At 45.2% G+C, this 19,497-nt stretch overlaps 2 protein-coding genes and 1 pseudogene across 2 annotated transcripts; 2 read left to right on the top strand and 1 right to left on the bottom strand.

Moving 5' to 3' along the window:
• The first annotated feature begins 3,963 nt into the window (after positions 1-3,963).
• LOC137161231 (olfactory receptor 5AP2-like) lies at positions 3,964-4,923 on the top strand. Its single transcript, XM_067560333.1, has one exon. It carries the CDS (start codon positions 3,964-3,966, stop codon positions 4,921-4,923), a length of 960 nt encoding a protein of 319 aa, XP_067416434.1.
• Positions 4,924-11,360: 6,437 nt separating this feature from the next.
• Positions 11,361-12,299, bottom strand: LOC137161230 (olfactory receptor 13A1-like). The gene has a single exon (XM_067560332.1). The coding sequence runs from the start codon at positions 12,297-12,299 to the stop codon at positions 11,361-11,363; it is 939 nt and encodes a 312-aa protein (XP_067416433.1).
• Positions 12,300-18,080: 5,781 nt separating this feature from the next.
• LOC137161228 (olfactory receptor 6B1-like) lies at positions 18,081-19,060 on the top strand (annotated as a pseudogene).
• Positions 19,061-19,497: the final 437 nt, after the last annotated feature.

The raw sequence follows: 19,497 nt of genomic DNA, 5'->3' as shown, positions 1-19,497 counted from the left end.
GTGGAGGATTGGGGTAAAAGAAATCTGATGAGGTTCAACAAGGACAAGTGCAAAATCTTGCATTTAGGACAGAAGAATCCCATGCACTACTACAGACTGGGGACCGACTGGATAGCAGAAAAGGACCTGGGGGTTAAAGTGAACTAGAAGCTGGAGATGAGTCAACATTGTGCCCTTATTGCCAAGAAGACTGATGGCATATTGGTCTGCATTTGTAGGAGCATTGCCAGCAGGTCACGGGAAGTGATTATTCCCCTCTATTCGGCACTGGTGAGGTCTCATTTGGAGTATTGTGTCAAGTTTTGGGCCTCCCACTACAGGAAGGATGTGGACAAATTGGAGAGCATCCAGCAGAGGAGAGGCGGAGGGAACCAGGCCTGTTTTATTCTGCTGAAGAGAACAGTGAGGGGGGATTTGATAGCAGCCTTCAACTGACTGAAGGGGGGTTCCAGGGAGGATGGAGCGAGGCTGTTCTCTGTGGTAGCAGATGACAGAAAAAGGAGCAATGGTCTCAAGTTGCAGTGGGGGAGGTCTAGGTTCGATATTAGGAAAAAGCTTTTCCTTGGGAGGGTGGTGAAGCACTGGAATGGGTTACCTAGGGAGGTGGTGGAATCTCCATCCTTAGAGGTTTTTCAGGCCTGGCTTGACAAAGCCCTGGCTGGAGTCATCTGGCTGGAGTTGGTCCTGCTTTGAGCAGGGGGTTGAACTAGATGACCTCCTGAGGTCCCTTCCAACCCTAATCTTCTATGATTCTATGATCTATGTGTCGGATAATTCTGTTCTTTACTCTAGTTTAAACCTATTTGCTTTCTAATGTAGTTAGTCTTATTGTCCTTTATTTATCAGGATCACCTCTGAACCCCTTTTTAAAAATCAGTGTTGCAATACCTATCTTCCAGTCATCTTGTATAGTGGTTAATTTCAGCAGTAGGTTACATACCAAAGTTAGTAGATCTGCAAGTTCATATCTGAGGTCCTACAGAGCTCCTGGATGAATGCCATCTGGTGCTGATGATTTATTAACATTTAATTTATGAGTTTGTTCTAAACCCTTTTCTACTGACACATCAGTGTGGGTACATATTTTAGATTTGTTGCCCAAACAGAATAATTCTGATGGTGGGGATCTCCTCCATGAACTCCGAAGACTGATGAAAATAATTCATTTAACTTCTCTGCAGTGGCCTTCTCTTCCTTTAACATCTTGGTCATCAAGTGTCCCCATTACTCGTTTGGTAAGCTTCCAGCTTTAGACCTACTTAAAAATATATATATTCTTTGTTTATTCCATTTTCAGCAAGTTGCTTCTCAAATTCTTTAATGGCCTCCCTTATAGTACATTTACACTTACCCTTCCACAGTTTGTCCAATTACCTGCTATTCTTACTAGGACTTGACTTTCTAATTTTAAAGGAAGCCTTTTTGCCTCTAACATCTTTGATTACTCTTGTATATAGCTATGGTGGCATTCTTTCGATCCTGTTTTTCTCCCTTCTGATTTGGGATATGCATTGAGTCTGAGCCCGTATTCATTGCCATCCATTCTCCTTGCAGGACACTTGCATTTTCTTATTCTGCTGCCTCTCTCCCTTGCTTTTCACAATCACTGTCACCATTGTGGCATGTGGTCATTAGTACATTCCCACTGCTATGCTCTTATTATTGAAGCATGGAATTTCTCACCATAGAGAGTCACTGGTACAGTTTGATCCATTTAAGATTTTTACCTTATTTGACTCCCTGCTTTTTTAAACATATAAAGCCACTCGCCCACCAGTGCAACCTACTCGGTCATTCCTGTATATTTTATACCCTGGCATGAAAGTGTCCCATTGATCAGCTTCAGTCCCCCAGTTTACCACCAGTAACATGATGCCTGTTATATAAACATCCTCATTTAATCTCAGGCACTGGTTGTCACCCATCTCAGTATTTAGACTCCTAGCTTTTGTATATAAGCACTTGTACTTTTTGTCAGTATTCTGCTGATCACCTTCAAGTGTGATTTTGAAATGGGTCTCCATTACCTTTTACAGTTCTTCCTAGCTCATACCTCTACTTTTCTTATCCTCTTTACTAGGGTATAGAGTTCCCTCTTTAATGAATTCAGCCCTGTGGGATGTCTCTGCTCCATGCCACTGTCATCAGATTTGGTGTGACACTATTTTAACAAACAACAGTGGTAATTTACCTATGCAGGTAATTTTAAGTGATTGCCTGCAGGAGGCTCAAGGGAGATCCCAACCATAGAGTTGGCCAGTGAGGCTGCCTTCCCCAATAAAGGATGAAAGAAACCAGAGCAGGAGACGTTTAGGGTTTGTGTGATGCAGAGAGTCGTGCTGGGCAGCAGAAGAGAGATCCATCGCCACAGCAATGTGCTGACATTTCCCAGGGACTGAGAGGATGAGATTGACTGTGAGACGAGATCCGTGCACTGTCGATGGAGCCGTGCCTGCTTCATGCTGACAATTAATGGTGAGTGCTACCAGTCTCAGGGCAAATCCTGAACCCCTTACTCTGACTCAGCCCTTAAACTGGAAGACCGTCCTCTTGGGCAGCATCTTCACTCACTGGGAGCCTTGCCTGAGTAAGACCTTTAGAACCTCATATGATTTATTGCTAGAGACATTGATGAAAGGCAAAGGAGATCTGTCTACCTCCACTCACCTATCGATCTCTCTAATAAGCCCTCCTGTCATCCTGCTATCCCCTTGTGCCTATTCCTCCATCCAGCTTCCTATACAATGTGTCTATCTGTCTTTTATCTATCCTTCCACTGATAAACATACTGTCACAAACCTCCCTTTCACATACCTCCATCTCTCTCTCGTCTTAGACATCTGTTTCTCTCTCTGTTGAGTCCCTTACACATCTATCTACCTAGCTCCTTAGACCTCGGTCTAGTCCCGTAAACACCCCGACGTCTATCACCTTACACATCCCTCTATCTGCATGTCTTTCAATCTCCTGCTGTCTGCCTGCCACTCTCTTCTGAACAGCTCATTACTCTCTTGGGTAAATTTTCCCTCAGTTTTTCAGCCGCTCATCCAGATCATCCTACAGGGCAGATTCCTATGCATCCCAGCCCAGTCTTGTCATGTATCTTCTATTGTGTATCTTCTTCATGGATTTCAGAGGGAGTGGATGACCGTCAGCATTACTTGGGAGGTTCTGGGCTCTACACAGGACAGAGGTGTACATTAGAAATTCAGTGGCTGATGATTGGAAATCCTTACCGACGAAGAAGTAGTGGCAGCAGTGGGAAAAAATTTATCTGACCACTTTATGCTCCATCTCAGTTTTCAGGGGGAAGAATAGTCCAAAAGTTAGGGCACTAGCTTGTCATTTGGTTTCTAGACTTGGCTTCTTTCCTCTGCTCTATGATAGCCTCACTGTATAGTTTTAAGCAAAACAATCTGGGCCAGATTTTTAAAAGAATGTGGAATTTTCAAAACCACTTAGCTTCTTAACACACATTTAGCGCAATGAGTTTTAGTTTCCTGGATGCTTTTGAAAATACCACTAGGCACAGAAATACTTTTAAATATCTGGCCATGGATGCTTTTCTGGGGTATATACTTTAGCCATATTCAAGTAACTGAGCTCAGTGTAGGGCTAACTTGGGAAATTATTTGTATGTTATTTGTGACTAGATTATTTTATGTTCCCTTTTCGCCTCTAAAGCTATGAATGGGTGAATTGAAGCAGTTGAGAAGAGGTGTAGAAAAGTGATGAATTCACTGTATTATTGCTCTTTTGTTGAGATGGTGGGGAATCTCTGACCCTATCTCTGTATATCCTTTGAGTGAGAAACAGTTTGTCATTTGAGACAGAAAATATACCCTGATCTTAGTCAGCACACTGAATTTGTAAGGAATCAAATATTTGGAAACCACAGTATTGTACAGCAAACACCTTAACAGACCATTATTTTTCTCAATCACTAGTTGCATCCCATGGAGAATGGAGAAAGGCAAAGGGGAAAATCAAACGTCCCTCACAGAATTCATCCTACTGGAATTCAGGAATCTTCCTGGACTGCAAATTCTTTTCTTCCTGCTGTTTCTCATGATCTACATAGTCACCATGGCTGCGAACATGCTCGTTGTTGTGCTAGTTGTGACTGATCAACATCTTCACACCCCCATGTACTTCTTCCTGGGGAACTTGTCCTGCTTGGCGACCTGCTACACCTCTGCCATCCTGCCCAGGATGCTGGCCACTCTCCTGACTGGGGACAGAACGGTTTCTGTGAATGGCTGCATCACCCAACTTTACTGTTTTGGTTTCCTGGCAGCTACAGAATGTTACATCCTAGCAGCGATGTCTTATGGTTGGTATCTAGCGATAAGTAAGCCACTGCACTACGCCTTCCGCATGAATGGTAGGAACTGCCTCTGGCTGGCAGCTGGGTCTTGGAGCAGTGGATTTTTGGGCAGCACAGTTATGACATTTTTGGTGTCACAATTAACTTTCTGTGGCTCTAATGAAATTGACCATTTCTTTTGTGACTTCACCCCAGTGATTCAACTCTCCTGCAGTGACACCCACCTGACCACACTGGTGACCCTTATACTTTCTTCCATTGAAACCTTGACACCATTTCTGTTAACCCTGATGGCCTATGTTTGCATCATAGTCACTGTTCTGGGAATCCCTTCCACCAGGGAGAGACAAAAAGCCTTTTCCACCTGCTGCTTGCACCTCGCTGTGGTTACCATATTTTATGGGACCATAATTATTGTCTATGTGATGCCCAAAAATAGTATGCTTAGAGAGCTGAACAAAGTGTTCTCTGTCTTCTACACCATCCTGACTCCCCTGGCCCATCTCCTTATCTACAGCCTGAGAAACAAAGAGATCAATGAGGCCCTGAGAAAAGCTACCAGTAAATGTATGGGGCCAAATTCTCAGCAGATGTAAAGTGATTGGTCTCCATAAAAGTCAAAGGAGCTATGCTGGTTAAACCAACTGATTGGCTGGTCCACGGTGATCACAAAATGTCAGCTGGGCTTCGTTAAATAAGGATTAATCCATATGTTATAAATAGTCTGACTGGGATGCATCTAGGTTGACCAGCACTCAAGCCATCCTGCACTATCATCGGAGAATGTCAGGATGTACTGAGTTCCTGGAGAGCTTCATTGCCTTTAGGGCAGGTGTTTGCTTCTCTGCTCACCTGTGGGGTGTGTGGAGTGATTTATGGGGGCAGTGGGAGTCTCTGGGGTGTGGAAGAGGCTAAATAATGAGCCAAACCAGGTGGAGAAATTAGACAAAGGTTTCTAACCATCAGAGGAGTGAAGTTCTGGAAGAGCTTTACAAGGGAAGCAGAGGGGACAAAAAACCTAGCTGGCTTCAAGACTGAGCTGGATAAGCTAGTGGAGGGGATGGTATGATGGGACAGCCTAATTTGGCAATTGACTGATCTTTGACTACTAGCGGTAAATATGCCCAGTGGCCTGTGATGGGGATGTTAGATGAGATTGGTTCTGAGTTACTACAGAGAATTCTTTCTTGGGTGTCTGGCTGGTGAGTCTTGCCCACATGCTCATGGTTTAGTTGATCGCCATATCTGAGGTTGGAAAGAAAATTTCCCCCAGGGCAGATTGGCAGAGGCCCTGGGGGTTTTTCACCTTCCTCTGCAGTGTGGGGCAAGAGTCACTTGCTGGTGGATTCTCTGAACCTTGAAGTCTTTCAACCATGATTTGAGGACTTCAATAACTCAGTCATAGGTCAGGAGTCTATTGCTGGAGTGAGTGGGTGAGGTTCTGTGGCCTGTGTTATGCAGGAGGTCCGACTAAATGATCATAATGATCCCTTTTGACCTTAAAGTCTATGAGAATCTGAAATGGAGTAGATAAATCTGACCAAGATCGCAATAGACAAAATCCATTCCTGGCCTGAAGAAGGCAAAATATATAACTCAGTGAAAAGACCTGGGCTTAGTACACACTTACTGGGAAATCTGGTGTCAGTCGACAGGAGTTATGTAAGCTACGCAGAGTAGCTTGTACAACGAGAGTTCTGTGGCACTTTAAAGACTAACAAATTTAATATTTGAAGATATAAGCTTTCGAGAGGCTTGCTCTCTTCTTCAGATGTAGTAACTGCTGTTGACTTCCTACCTTCCCTTTAGTGTGCTGTATCCACTGCGCTGCACCGATGGGAAATGTGTTCCCCTCGATACAGTGTTACGCCTTTTGAGGAGGTGGTTTGATTGAATTCACTTCTGGATCGATTGAGCAGGTCTTCACTGCCGCTCAATCAACCCGGCAAGATCGATCTGAAGGTGGCAAATTTGCTGCCTTCAGTGTGTTCATACCCCTGATCACTGACCTGTCCATGGTGATTCTCTATGTAGCATTTTAATATTTGACTCATATTTCCCTTATACTGAAAGAAAAACAAATAAAAGCATCTCACTTATTAGTTGTCTGTCTGTCTTTCTTTCTTTTTTTTTTCAGTTAGTGCACTCTCCCATTATCTTCAGCGATGTGCATTCATTTTCAGACAGCTGTAGTGGCAACAGAGAAGTCAACACTGACCAAAGGTCCACAAGGAAAACAAGATGACACGCACGACTCGAACATAATATCTTCCCTCTATTCTGCAAATAGCAATCCACCAGCTCAAGACAGAGTCTACTTCAGCAAGCATTTAGCAGGTGGCATGTGGGTTTGGCTTCCCACTGCAGGAAGAATGTGGACAAATTGGAGAGAGTCCAGCAGAAGGCAATGAAAATGATTAGAGGGCTGTAGCACATGACTTATGAGGAGAGGCTGAGGGAACTGGGCTTGTTTAGTCTGAAGAAGAGAAGAGTGAGGGGGGATTTGATAGTGGCCTTAAACATTGGTAGAAAACACTAAATGGGTGAGGAGCAAACAGTCAGCTCCATTTTCTCCAATGGAGTTACCCTCTATTTAACCCAGGGAGAGTGAAAGGAGAATCAGCCCCACTGATTACTTTAAATTAGGTCATAGTGCCCAATGGGATTACAGTCACATCTCTATTTAATACTCAAAGTTTTCCTTGATTCAAAGGCTACGGCTACCCTGATGGCAGCAAAGTCGTCACCATCAGATCAACTTCTCTGGACCGACTGAGTGGTCAGTGAAGACCCGCTCAGTTGATCCAAAAATCGACATACTAAGACCACCTTCGCAAGTTGCATAGTGCTGTGTCAATGGAAAAGTGGTTCCTGCTGGCGCGGTGCAGTGAAGTCAGCGTGCAGAACAGAAATGCAGAAGTCAACGGGAGTTATGCAAGTTTTTTGCATACTTTGCGTAACTCCCGTTGACTGCCGCTGAATCTCGGAGGTAAGTGTAGACAGGGTCTAAGTAAAGGCAACACATCTGTGTTCAAGTCTTCATAACATAAAAAAGCCTTTTTTAAAAGTCGTTATTTGTGAAGGCAAAAGAATTAGAGTAAACGATCCAGAGTCCCAGCTGGTGTAAATTAGCTGTAGCTATATTGGAGTGAATGGGTCAGATCCCCAGCTGGTGTAAATCAGCCACAGCACCACTGCAGCCTATGGGCCAAACCCCGGCATAGCACCCTTGGAGTAAATGGGCCAGATTCGCAACTGGTGTAATTCAGACACAGCTCAGTTTGAGTCACTGAGGCAAATCGCCAGCTGGTGTAAATTAGCTGTAGCTACATTGGAGTGAATGGGTCAGATCCCCAGCTGGTGTAAATGAACCATAAATCCACTGGAGTCAACGACCTACCCAACTGGTGTAAATGGGAAAAGTCATGGATTCCTAGATTCCAAGGCCAGAAGGGACCGTTAGATCATCTAGTCTAAGCTCCTCTATAACACAGGCCATTCACCGTCACCCAAGTGCCCCTGTGCTGAGACTTTAGTTAGACTAAAACTTGACAGTTCTCAGGAGACTTTGATGATTCCTGGGGTATCCAGGGCAATGAGGCACCTCTCTGCCACCTGCCCTGAGTGTGTCTCTGCCAGCTGGGAGTCAGCTCCCTGACTCCACCAGCCACGGGCAACACAAGCCACTCCTCTCTCAGCCTACCCAGGCTCTGCTGTCCCTCTGCAGCCCAGCAATATGCACCCTCCAAGCATCTCCCAGCCACTGGTGCACTGTGCGTGTGCTGTATTCACGGGTTCCTTGCTCCCAAATGAAAACACTGCAGCTTCCTCATTACACCTTAGCTCAATCCCTCTGCTGAAAACACAGCACTGAGATGTGTTGATAGTGAACACAAATAAACATTTATTTAACAAAGCGTAGAGATGTGACACCAAGTAGAAATATTGGAAACACACAGTTACATATAAAATAAAATCACAACCCACGTTCTAGACCCTAGACTTAAAGACACTCTCATCTGTAATAAAGTATTTCCCATCAGGTAGGCTGTGTTCACTTTATCATGAGAAATCGTGTCATTCTCATTGTAGACCAGACTAATTATTTGATCTTTGTCATAGTCTCCAGAACAGAAGAGTGAGGGGGGATTTGATAGCAGCCTTCAACTACCTGAAGGGGGTTCCAGGGAGGATGGAGCTAGGCTGTTCTCAGTGGTACTAGATGACAGAACTAGGAGCAATGGTCTCTAGTTGCAGTGGGGGAGGTCTAGGTTGGATATTAGGAAAAACTTTTTCCCTAGGAGGGTGGTGAAGCACTGGAATGGGTTACCTAGGAAGGTGGTGGAATCTCCATCCTATGAGGTTTTCAAGGCCCAGCTTGACAAAGCCCTGGATGGGGTGATTTAGTCACGGTTGTTCTTGCTTAGAACAGGGGGTGGGACTAGATGACCTCCTGAGGTCCCTTCCAGCCCTCATCTTCTATGATTCTGATGCTGCATATTTTGCCCTCTCTTGTCAATGTTGTGGTCTTCATTAGCTCTGTAGGGAAATAGACTTGTACTGTGAGGCATACAGTAGACAATGAACAAATGTAAAGACCAGAACAGAGTCTGTGCAAGGAATGTCACTTGCCGGTGGTCTGCCTTGAATATCAAGGTTTTAAGAACATTTCCAATATAGAATTTTTAAGAAATGTTAAGAACTTTAAGAATAATTCCCAATATAGCTCCTTTGCTTCTTAAGTATTACCCGTCCATTCAGTTCACAATGGTTATGATTACCAGTGCAATACTGGATCACTGTAGAGACCTTACGTGTCAACCTTTTGTGAATTATTGCCTGTATACTGACTCAGGCTATCCCTGTAAAATTATATGCCCTCCAGTGCTTTCAGCCCCTTGGCACGAAGGTTCCTGGGTGACTAAACTGTGTGGCCAAGGCAGTGAACAGCAGAGACCAAGTTGCCCGCTAGTGCCAGAGGCCCCTGGGATGGGAGGGAATTGATTAGGTGAGATGTGCCCAGATGATCCCAGCCGGCGATACACACCCAATGCGGCAGAGATTGAGAAAACCTCCACAGGCTCCTTCATATTTGACCTCAGGGAAAACTCATTCCCCAGCCCAAATCTGGAAATCAGTTTGACCCTGAGAAAGTGACGAAAACATGGCATCTAGAAAGAGGCTTCTCTGGAACAAGCTGCTTGGAGATGCCATGGGATCTCCTAGGCTGGAGGTTTCCAAAAAGAGACTAGCTATCCATCTGTCTTGGATCGTTTAGGCACAATGAATCTTGAATCTTCGCAGAAAGGTTAGATTTAATGACTCTTGAGGTCCCTTCTAACCCTATGGTTCTATAATTCTCTGTACAGCCTCAGAGCTCTGCTCCATCCTGTCTCCAGCTGTGGTCAATCTCGGATTCTTCAGAGTAAAGCAAACAAACAATATCCCAGAACACCTCTGAACTACTGTGCACTGGGGGAGAGGAAAAATCCTGCCTGCTCCCTTCAGGCAACTGGCCGAAGCCACTTCTACAAAAAACTTCAAAAACAGACTTCAAAGAGAAACTGCTGAGCTTGAACTGATCTGCAAACTTGACACAATCAAACTGGGTCTAAATAGGGACTTGGAATGGTTATCTCATTACAAGAAGCAATTGTCACTGTTCACACATTCTCACCTCCTAATCAATGGTTGTGAATAGGCCTCAGCTACTCTAACTGAAGGGGCTTTGCTTATATCTACCTTCCCCATTGTTGTTCCTTAGTCTCAGATATGTATATATATACCTGCTATCTGATTTCTATTCCTTACATCTGAGGAAGTGGGTTACAGCCCATGAAAGCGTATGCCTGCAAAAATTAAATTTGTTAGTCTTTAAAATGCTACAGGACTCTCGTTGAGATTGAATTAGAGTCATTTGCTTAATACAGCATGGCAAAGAATTATGAACGTGTTGAGGGCAATTCAGAGCTTCCTATGTTGTTCATGCCTTGTGAAGGAAGGGACGAACGGGGGACTCATAATCACAGACCCTCGATGTTAGATGGGATCCTTGTGACCATCCGGCCCGATCCTCGCACACACCAGCCATCAACTTCCACCCAGAAGCTGGACTGAAAAAAAAAATCCTCCCTACTTCCTGTTTTACCTCAGTTTTTATAGTGTATCTTCACCAGTCATTTCTTTAACAATATTACAAGATGATTCTTTAACCAATCCTAACATATTGTAACACAATTCTTTAGCCAGTTATGTCCAACCACCTTAACTGATCATACTCAGTTATGCAACAGACAGAAACAATCAAAGAACCAGACAGAAATCATTCCAAATAGATAATAGAGAATTGGGTACCATAAAGATGAAACAATGAGTGTAGATTTTACAACCACAACTGTTGATAAGTAATTCTTTTGCCAGACAGAATGCTATCAAATCAAGTTTCCTTTAAACATTCTAGGATCTTTTCTTTATCTGGAGGTGTTAGACTGGATCACCATCTTAAGAACAGGGTATTAGATGTTATGCTGGAATGTGCGTATGTGACTGCACTCTTCCCAGCTTATGGCCACCATTCCTGCATATGAGCCAAAGTATCAGGCCTCCGACTGTCACAGTGAGAGAAGAGCCATGGTTTTGATTCTTTCTTTTAAACCCCTATAACCATCTAAATGATAAGGATATACTTACAAAATATGGTCCTTTATAGGCAGGCCTGAATATCTATGTTCTATATACTAACAGATAGATAGATAGATAGATAGATAGATAGATGTGTGTAGGGAGAGATATAAAGATAGATAGATAGATAGATGTTGTTAAATGTTGTTGTAGCTGAGCGGGTTCCAAGGTATTAGAGACAAAGTGGGTGAAGACCAATTTGTTCAGGCAAGCTTTTGAGCTACACAGAGCTGGAGAAGATCTCTGTGTAGCTTAGAAGCTTGTCTCTCTCACCAGAAGATGTTGGTCCAATAAAAGATTTTACCTCACCCACCCTGTCTCTCAGATAGATAACTAGATAGATGGATAGATGTTATTGTCTTTGAAAAATCCCAAGTCTACTTATCAGTTTCCTGAGGGCCTCTTTGACCTCCTTGTTTCTTAGAGAGTATATGATAGGGTTGAGGGCTGGAGTTATAACTGAACATAGGACAGTGATCACTTTGTCTCTGTTGGGAGAATAGGCTGAGGAGGGATGGATGTAGATATAAATGGCTGTGGAGTAGTAAAAACTGACCATTATGATGTGGGAGGAGCAGGTGGAGAAGGCTTTCTTCTTGCTTTCTGTGGAATGGATTTTCAGGATAGTTCTTAGGATGAAGTAATAAGACATTAGAGTGATCGCACAGCTCCCCATCCCGAAGACCGCATCAGCCAGAAAAGCCAGGGTTTCGTTGAGGCTGGTGTCTGAACAGGAGAGTTTTAACACAGGTGGCAATTCACAGAAGAAATGGTTGATGACGTTCGAGCAGCAGAAGGACAGCTGGAGCACAAATCCTGTATGGACCGCGGAGTTGGCCAGCCCGACTGTCCATATGCCGGCGATTAACCCAACACAAACCCCCTTCCTCATGATGAGGGTGTAATGCAAAGGGTGGCAGATAGCAGCATAGCGGTCGAAAGCCATGGCAGCAAGGACCAGAACTTCACTTACCAGAGTCCAGGTGAAGAGATAGATCTGCGCAATGCAACCCAAGAAGGCAATGGTCTTCCTGTGCTCCAGAAGGTTGTGCAACATTTTGGGGACGGACACTGAGATGGATAAAATGTTTATCAAGGACAAGTTGATGAGCAAGAAATACATCGGGGTGTGGAGGCATCTGCTGGCAGTAACTGTGAGGATGAGGAGGATGTTTCCAGCTAGCGCTGCCATGTAGATGAAGCTGAATACCATAAAGAGGAACCTCTGGTGTTCAGGGTGTCTGGACAGACCCACCAAGATGAATTCAGTGACAGAGGATTGGTTCTTCATTCCTGAATCTCCACTACTCCTCTTCTGTCAAGATAAATCAGCTCACTTGGTCAGATACTCCAACTTAGGCTATGTCTATACTTACCTTGGCGATTTGGAAGCAGTTGACCTGAGTTACACAAAGTACGCAAAAAACTTGCAGAACTCCTGTCGACTTCTGTGCTTCTCTTGTGTGCACTGCAGTGCACTGCACCAACGGGAACGGCAATCCTGTCGACGCAATGCTATGCCACTTGAGAAGGTGGTCTTAGTAGGTCGACTTCTGGATCAACTGAGTGGGTCTTCACTGACCGCTCAGTCGATCCAGATAAGTCAATCTGATGGTGTCGATTTTGCCACCGTCAGTGTAGGCATAGCCTAAGTGTAGCTCTAAGTCAGTGGGCCGGAAGACAATGGAAAGACATTGATCTGCACTAGCCATGATTCTTGTTAAATTGTTCCTATGGTTAATTGTCTTTATTGTAAAAAACATTTCTCCTTTTTTCCCCCTCACTGTCTGTTTTCAACCAGTGATGGCTGTCCACTGCAGTGTGGAATAATTGATGATTTTCACCGGGATGAGTAAGAGAGAAAATCAGGCCCCATGTAATTGAGAAGGATGTATAACAATATTTATTCTAAGTAAATCATGTATTAAAGCTAGAGATATAACTTAGAATTCTTGAGGGAGTCTAAGGCGGGAGACACCAAATCCCATTGACAAGAAATCCCAGTCAATACAAATTGACTCCTGTCTTCTCCTCTGATCTATCTATCTATCTATCTATCTATCTATCATTTATTTTATTAAAAATGGGTCTGAATAAATAGTTTTGCAAATTTCCAATAGTGCACAATTTGGCTCTCTATATCTGAAGTTGAATTAACTATTTAAAAATAATTTAAAAATAATACAGTTCCTCCATATTTAAGCAATATCAGACAAGCAAAAATAAAGCAGTATAGATAATTTATAACAATGATATAATGTCTTTATATATAACAGCAATATAGATATTACATGAAAATCATGCAGAGACATCTAGCTAGATTGAAAAAGGTCAAAATCTTAAACAGACAGATAGATAGAAGTTCAAATTCTGCTGTAATTAGTTTAGTGAAAGAAAGAAAGAAAGATCTCTCTTCCAGTTCATTTATGGATATCCAATGAATGATTATTTACCTTTTATGTATTGAAAATGTATAATTGTCACTGCCTTTTGAATGAGATAATTCAGTCTCCTGTGCCCTGTTAGTCTTTCATGCAGTTTAAAATTGCCAAAGCTGGGAAAAGCATTCTAGTTCTTCCATTAGACTGCTGGCTGAATTTAAAGATTTGGCTTTACTTCTGCCACAGACCTTTCGTAGATTTGAGGATTCCCAGGCTAGAAAGGACCATTGCAATCATCTAGTTTGAGCTTGGCGCAGCACAGGCCAGACTGCATTTCCCAAAGTTACTATGGTCACCCGTCAGTTTTCAGTAATGAATTATCAGCATCAAAATGCTTGTTAAATAACCTCCCAGTGCTACTGGGAGAGCAGATCTTATATATCCTTTAGAAGTTAATTATCTAGAGGAGCCACTGATCTTGTCTTTTAATTGCTTATGTTACCTTTGGTGTCATGAACAAAATACCAAAGTCCTTGGAGAGATACTGCAATAATGAGGATAGATAGATAGATAGATAGATAGATAGATAGATAGATAGATTTTTACTATGTCCTTCCTTAGGAAAATCTCTAATTCTTAGTGTTTCAGACCAGTAGAGACCATGAGATCATCTATTCTGACCCTTTGTATATCATACGCCATTACATCTCACCCAGCTATCCCTGTAATGAGTTCAGTAACTTGAGTTTGACTGAGGCATCGTCCCGAATGGCAGCCAGTCTGGTTTGGAAGACAAGAGATGGACAATCCGCCACTCTCCTGGGTAGTTTGTTCCAATGGTTCATTACCTGCCCTGTAATTTGTGACTCAGGGTATGTCTACACTGTAGGGACTGCACGGATTGATGGAGCAGGATTGATTGAGTGGGCAGTGGAGACCCGCTCAGTCGATCCTGGAATGGTCTCCGGTCGACGCCATAAATCCACCCCCCCCATAAAAAGAGCAATGCTGCGTCGACCAGAGGGCATCTGCCGTCGATACAGTGCCTTGTAGATACCTCGGTACAGCCACGTGAGTAAGTCGACGGGAGATATGCAAGCTGCAGTGAGTAGCTTGCGCATCTCCCATCGATGGCCGGGGTCAGTGTATACCAGGCCTTAGGAAGTTGAAGGAGCTGTGCTGGTTGACTTAAGATATGGATCTGCCCATAGGCCTCGAAGCTCACAGCTGCCATCTGCAGAGTGTGATGCCAGTGCAAGTCCAGGCAACTGGGATCCCATGTTGACGCAGTGCCTTGGCAGCTCCTTGGGTCAGGATGGAGAAGTAGAGGTGACACCAGTGGCACCGTATGATACACCAGCCCTCATCTGCCTTAAAACTCCTGACTCTGAATATTCCCAAAAGGCAGCCTGGCGACTCAGATTTGGAGCAGGGAACAGTGTTAGATAAGGCAGAGTTTCAAAAGGAGTCTCTAAAAGGTGACTCCCACTGTGGCAGGTTTGAGTCCTAAATTACCACTCACATGAATGAGACCTGAAAGGCCTTACCCAGATTTTCCTCCTGGACTTCTCCAACTGAGGTCAATGGGCAAACTCTGAGGCCCTTCTTCAGGTCTTACCCAATCCTTCATGAAGATTCACTAAGTCACAGCCTGATGGAGAGGTTAAAGATTGAGATTTTTTTATCCAAGTTATAGCATTCTTGCAACCCAATATTATATTTAAAGTGTCTTTGTGGTTCCTATTCTAATAAATGTGTGGTTACATTATAAGAAGGCAGTGAATTTACAGGGAGAAAATACTTCATACTAATCTAGCAAAGGCGAAAGAACAACTAAGAGTTGGAAGCTGCAGCTGGATACATTAAAATGAGAAAGGAGGCATGAATTGTTAACAGTGAGGGTGATTAATTGGATCAAACTGATGCCTTTCTGGAGGATAGGCTTTAGCCAATCACAGGTTATGCGTTAGTGAAACAAAAGTTGCTGGGCTTGATGGGATGAGATTTCATAGTCTCTGTTATACAGGAAGTCAGAATAGATCATCTAGTGGTCCCTTATGCCCTTAAATGCTGTGATCCTATGGAAACTTTAAAAGTAACATGTTGCTTATGAAATATTAAGTGGGAGGGGGGCTTCTGAAACAGATTGTGCATGAGACTGCAGTGTGGACAGCACACTAAACTGTGATTCAGAACCTTTGGGAGTCTATTCCCACTGCTGCCACTCTGCTCACGGTAGTTTGTGATGATGAAGAAACATGCTGCAGCATTCTATAGTAATTGCATCTTGCTAAGTACTGAAGGCTTCATGACCAGGTTTATCTCATTGCTGTAATCCAGCCAAGAGATGACAACACTATGGATAAACAAGGCTAGGTCCTTGTCTTCCAGGATGATTCAGTCTCTTAGCTCATCACAGATCACAGAGAACATAATCTGCAGACTCTGTTATGTGAACGTTTAGCATCAGCAAATTATGGCTGAATATTTTGAACCAGAGAAGATTGTACCTTGGCTACAAACTTTTCACAATGTCATTAAAGGGTATATAAATTGTGTGCCTAATTACCGTAATTAAATTAATTAATGAAATACCTTTCAAAATCCTATTCTAGATTATCAAAATAACTCATTCTGGCCTCAAAATTTGTCCAGAGACCTGGTTGGATTCCTGACCCCTTCAGTGGAAGATTTTGAATTTTCACTGAAAAAATGAATACCAAATATTTTGGGGAAAAGCAGAATTATTTTCAGACAAATGTTCTGAGTTTTGGGTTTTCAGCTTTCTAACAAAAGAAAAATGTTGTTTTATTTTTTGAGGAATGACAATTCTTTTTGTTTTTAAAAAAAGTAAACACCCAGTTTTCCATTGAAAAGAAAAGTTTCAATGGAAAATTTTCAGTCATCCATATCCAGGAATCTTTGATTTAAAGTTGTACTGGAAAGCTTATTCCTGGCATTTCCTCATTTTTGAATAGCTGTCTGTAGCCGGGAGGGGTGGTCCCCCTCTGAGGAGGACCCAGAGAGGGAGCCAGACCCACCCTGGCTGACAGAAGCCTGCCCCAGGGAAACACCTGACCGGAAGCCAGAGGGCGGGACTAGGCCTTTAAAGGCCCCAGGGGCCCCACCTGACCAGAAGCAGGGGGGCGGAGCTAGGCCTTTAAGAGCCAGGCCGGCAAGCTCAGTTGGAGGGAGGCGGTCGAAGGGGAAGGACGCGTCTCCTCCGGAGCTCCTAGCCAAGGCCGGGCCGGAGAGCCGGGCTGAGAGGGAGCGGCCGGCCTTAAACCCAGCCTGGGGGTCGACCGAGGCCTCCCCCAGGTACCCTACGACCTGGGAGTTGGAGGGACCACCAGAGACCCCCATGGCCTGGGAGCCGGAAGAAGGCCCGTCGGGGCTCCCTGAGGACGACTAGCCTGAGGAGAACCTCCCAGAAACACCCAGGGCCTGGGAGCTGGAGGCGGATCTGCCAGAGCAGTGCCAAGCCTGGGACCCCGAGGACCTACCGGCCCTGCCCGAGGCCTGGGGACTGCAGGACCTGGAGGAGCTACCCTTCGAGGATGAGCCCATGGAGCTCCCGGAGCTGCCGCCCATGGACGAGGAGGGCCTAGCAGGTCTACCAAACCTCAGCGACCCAGAGGAGGCAGGTACTGGGGGTTTCGGGGAGGAAGAAGCCCAGGGATAGCTGCACGTTAGTGGCTGAGTCAGGGGCAACCTGGGTGGCCTGTTGCGGCAGGAGCCCCGCCGACCCAGTGGCAAACACTGTTGCCACTGCCAGGGCCCTGGGCTGGGACGCAGTGGAGACGGGCGGGCCTGCGTCCCCCTCCCCCCTTCCCTATCCTCCGTGAGGAAGCCTTCCCTGCCGTGCCGTTCCCGAGAGCAGCTTGCTCACCTGCCAGCCCTGACTGTGGGCCTGGCTTTAAACTGTTTGCCTCGCCAGCCCTGCTCGAGGGCCGGGCTATAGACTGCTTGCCTCGCCAGCCCTGCTCCAGGGCCGGGCTATAGACTGCTTGCCTCGCCAGCCCTGCTCCAGGGCCGGGCTATAGACTGCTTGCCTCGCCAGCCCTGCTCCAGGGCCGGGCTATAGACTGCTTGCCTCGCCAGCCCTGCCTGAGGGTCTGGCCATAGACTGATTGCCCTGAAAGGGGCACAAGACTGCTTCCAGTGGGAGGTAGCCGGGAGGGGTGGTCCCCCTCTGAGGAGGACCCAGAGAGGGGAAAACCCAGACGCTGCTCCCTGGTTCCAGGGGCACATCCACACTGTCATTATTTTTATTATATAAGCACCTACAGGCCTCAGTGGACATTCATTGGCCAGCCCTGCCTGAGGGCCTGGTGAGAGACCACTTATTTGACAGTCCTGCCTAAGGGCAGGGCAAAAGATTGCTTGCCTGGGAAAAGGCCTTGAGACTGCTCCTGGTAGGAGATAGCCGGGAGGGGTGGTCCCCCTCTGAGAAGGACCCAGAGGGAGAAGCCCGGACGCTGGCCCCTGCTTCCAGGGGCTCGTCCACACTGGCATTTACTCATTTTTGAATTGCTGTCATTATTTTTATTATAGTTGCACCTACAGGCCTCAGCGGACATTAGATACACTAACATTATTTTAATGTTGTTTTCTTTTATATATAAATAGCCATCTCAGTTTCTATGGTCATCATTTCTCTCTATTTTAATTCTTTATTCCAGACCAAAGACATGGAAAGGATAGAAACCAGGAACCAGATCACCATCACTGAATTTATCTTCCTACGGTTCCACAGACTCCATCAGTGGAAGATGTATTTCTTCCTCCACTTCCTCCTACCATATGCCTTGACCATCACGGCCAATAGCATCATCATCATCATCACCACAGTGTGGAGGGAGAGACGTCTGCACATGCCCATGTACTTCTTCCTGAGCAATTTCTCCCTCATGGAGATCTGGTACACTACAGTCACCATGCCCAAGATGCTGTCTGGCTTCCTGGATGAGAGCAACACCACCATATCCATCACTGGATGCATCATGCAGCTCTACTTCTTCTTCTTCTTGGGCACCACCGAGTGCACCTTACTGGCTGTCATGGCCTATGATTGCTAAATCGCCATCTGCTCCCCATTGCACTATACCACCCTAATGAACAGCAAGGTCTGCACCCAGTTGGATGTTGCCTCCTGGTTGAGTGGCTTGATGGCCCCACTACCTCTCGCTATATTCACCACTTTTTTTCTCTTATGTGGCCCAAATGAGATCAACCTCATGCTGAGGCACCTGTGCTGAACCTCTCGTGCACCAACCCCTCAGTCAGCGAGATGATATTCTTCACCTTCTCCTGGGTCATCATCCTCTGTTCTTTCCTGCTCACAATGGTGTCCTAGTGCTCCATCATCTCCACCATCTGCAGGATGCCCTCCACCACCGGCAGACACCGGGCCTTCTCCATCTGTGCCTCCCACCTCACCGTGGTCACCATCTTCTACAGTACCATCACCTTCATGTTCGTCTGGCCCACAGCATGCTACACCTTCCAGGAGGACCGGGTGGTCTCCGTCTTCTACTGTGCAGTCACCCTGCTCCTCAACCCCATCATCTACAACCTGAGGAACAAGGAAGTGAAGGAGGCGTTGGGGGGGTTGCTGTGAAGTAGAAGGCTGAACGAGAAGAAAGTTGGACTCGTTAACAGGAATAGTTAAAAGAAAAGGAGGGAAGTTCTGGATGGATTGAATATGAACCTCTTGTATTGACCAAGGCCAATGGTTTGAATGAGGCTGGAAGCTATTGTTCAGCAATTGATGCTCACATTATTGGAACTTGGGGTCTAGTCCCATCTCTGTATTGTGCCCCTGCCATCTGGTGAACAGGACCAGATTTTCAAAGTTACTAAAACACCTAATAATGCAGATCGGTGCTTACTGGGATTTTCAAAAATTCCACTAAGCAGGTGAGTGTCCTAACTCACACTGAGATGCCATAAAATGCCTCTCCCTGCTCCATATCCAATGTAAAAACACACCGACGCACCCTGACACACCTAACACACCCATACATCTCGGCTCCGACGTATCCCAACATCCTTAACACCCCATACATACCCCACACACGCCTGCACCCAACACCCCTCCACGCACAC

The sequence above is a fragment of the Emydura macquarii genome, unplaced genomic scaffold (assembly GCF_026122565.2).
Source record: "Emydura macquarii macquarii isolate MOO-44397 ecotype Brisbane River unplaced genomic scaffold, CSIRO-AGI_Emac_v2 contig_2287, whole genome shotgun sequence".
NCBI lineage: Eukaryota > Metazoa > Chordata > Testudines > Chelidae > Emydura > Emydura macquarii.
Note: the sequence above shows the minus strand (reverse complement) of the source record. Positions and strands in the feature narration are given on the sequence as shown.

Excerpts from the sequence above, each read along its gene's own strand:
- LOC137161231 (XM_067560333.1), top strand. The coding sequence starts at position 3,964 with ATGGAGAAAGGCAAAGGGGAAAATCAAACGTCCCTCACAGAATTCATC.
- LOC137161230 (XM_067560332.1), bottom strand. The coding sequence starts at position 12,299 with ATGAAGAACCAATCCTCTGTCACTGAATTCATCTTGGTGGGTCTGTCC.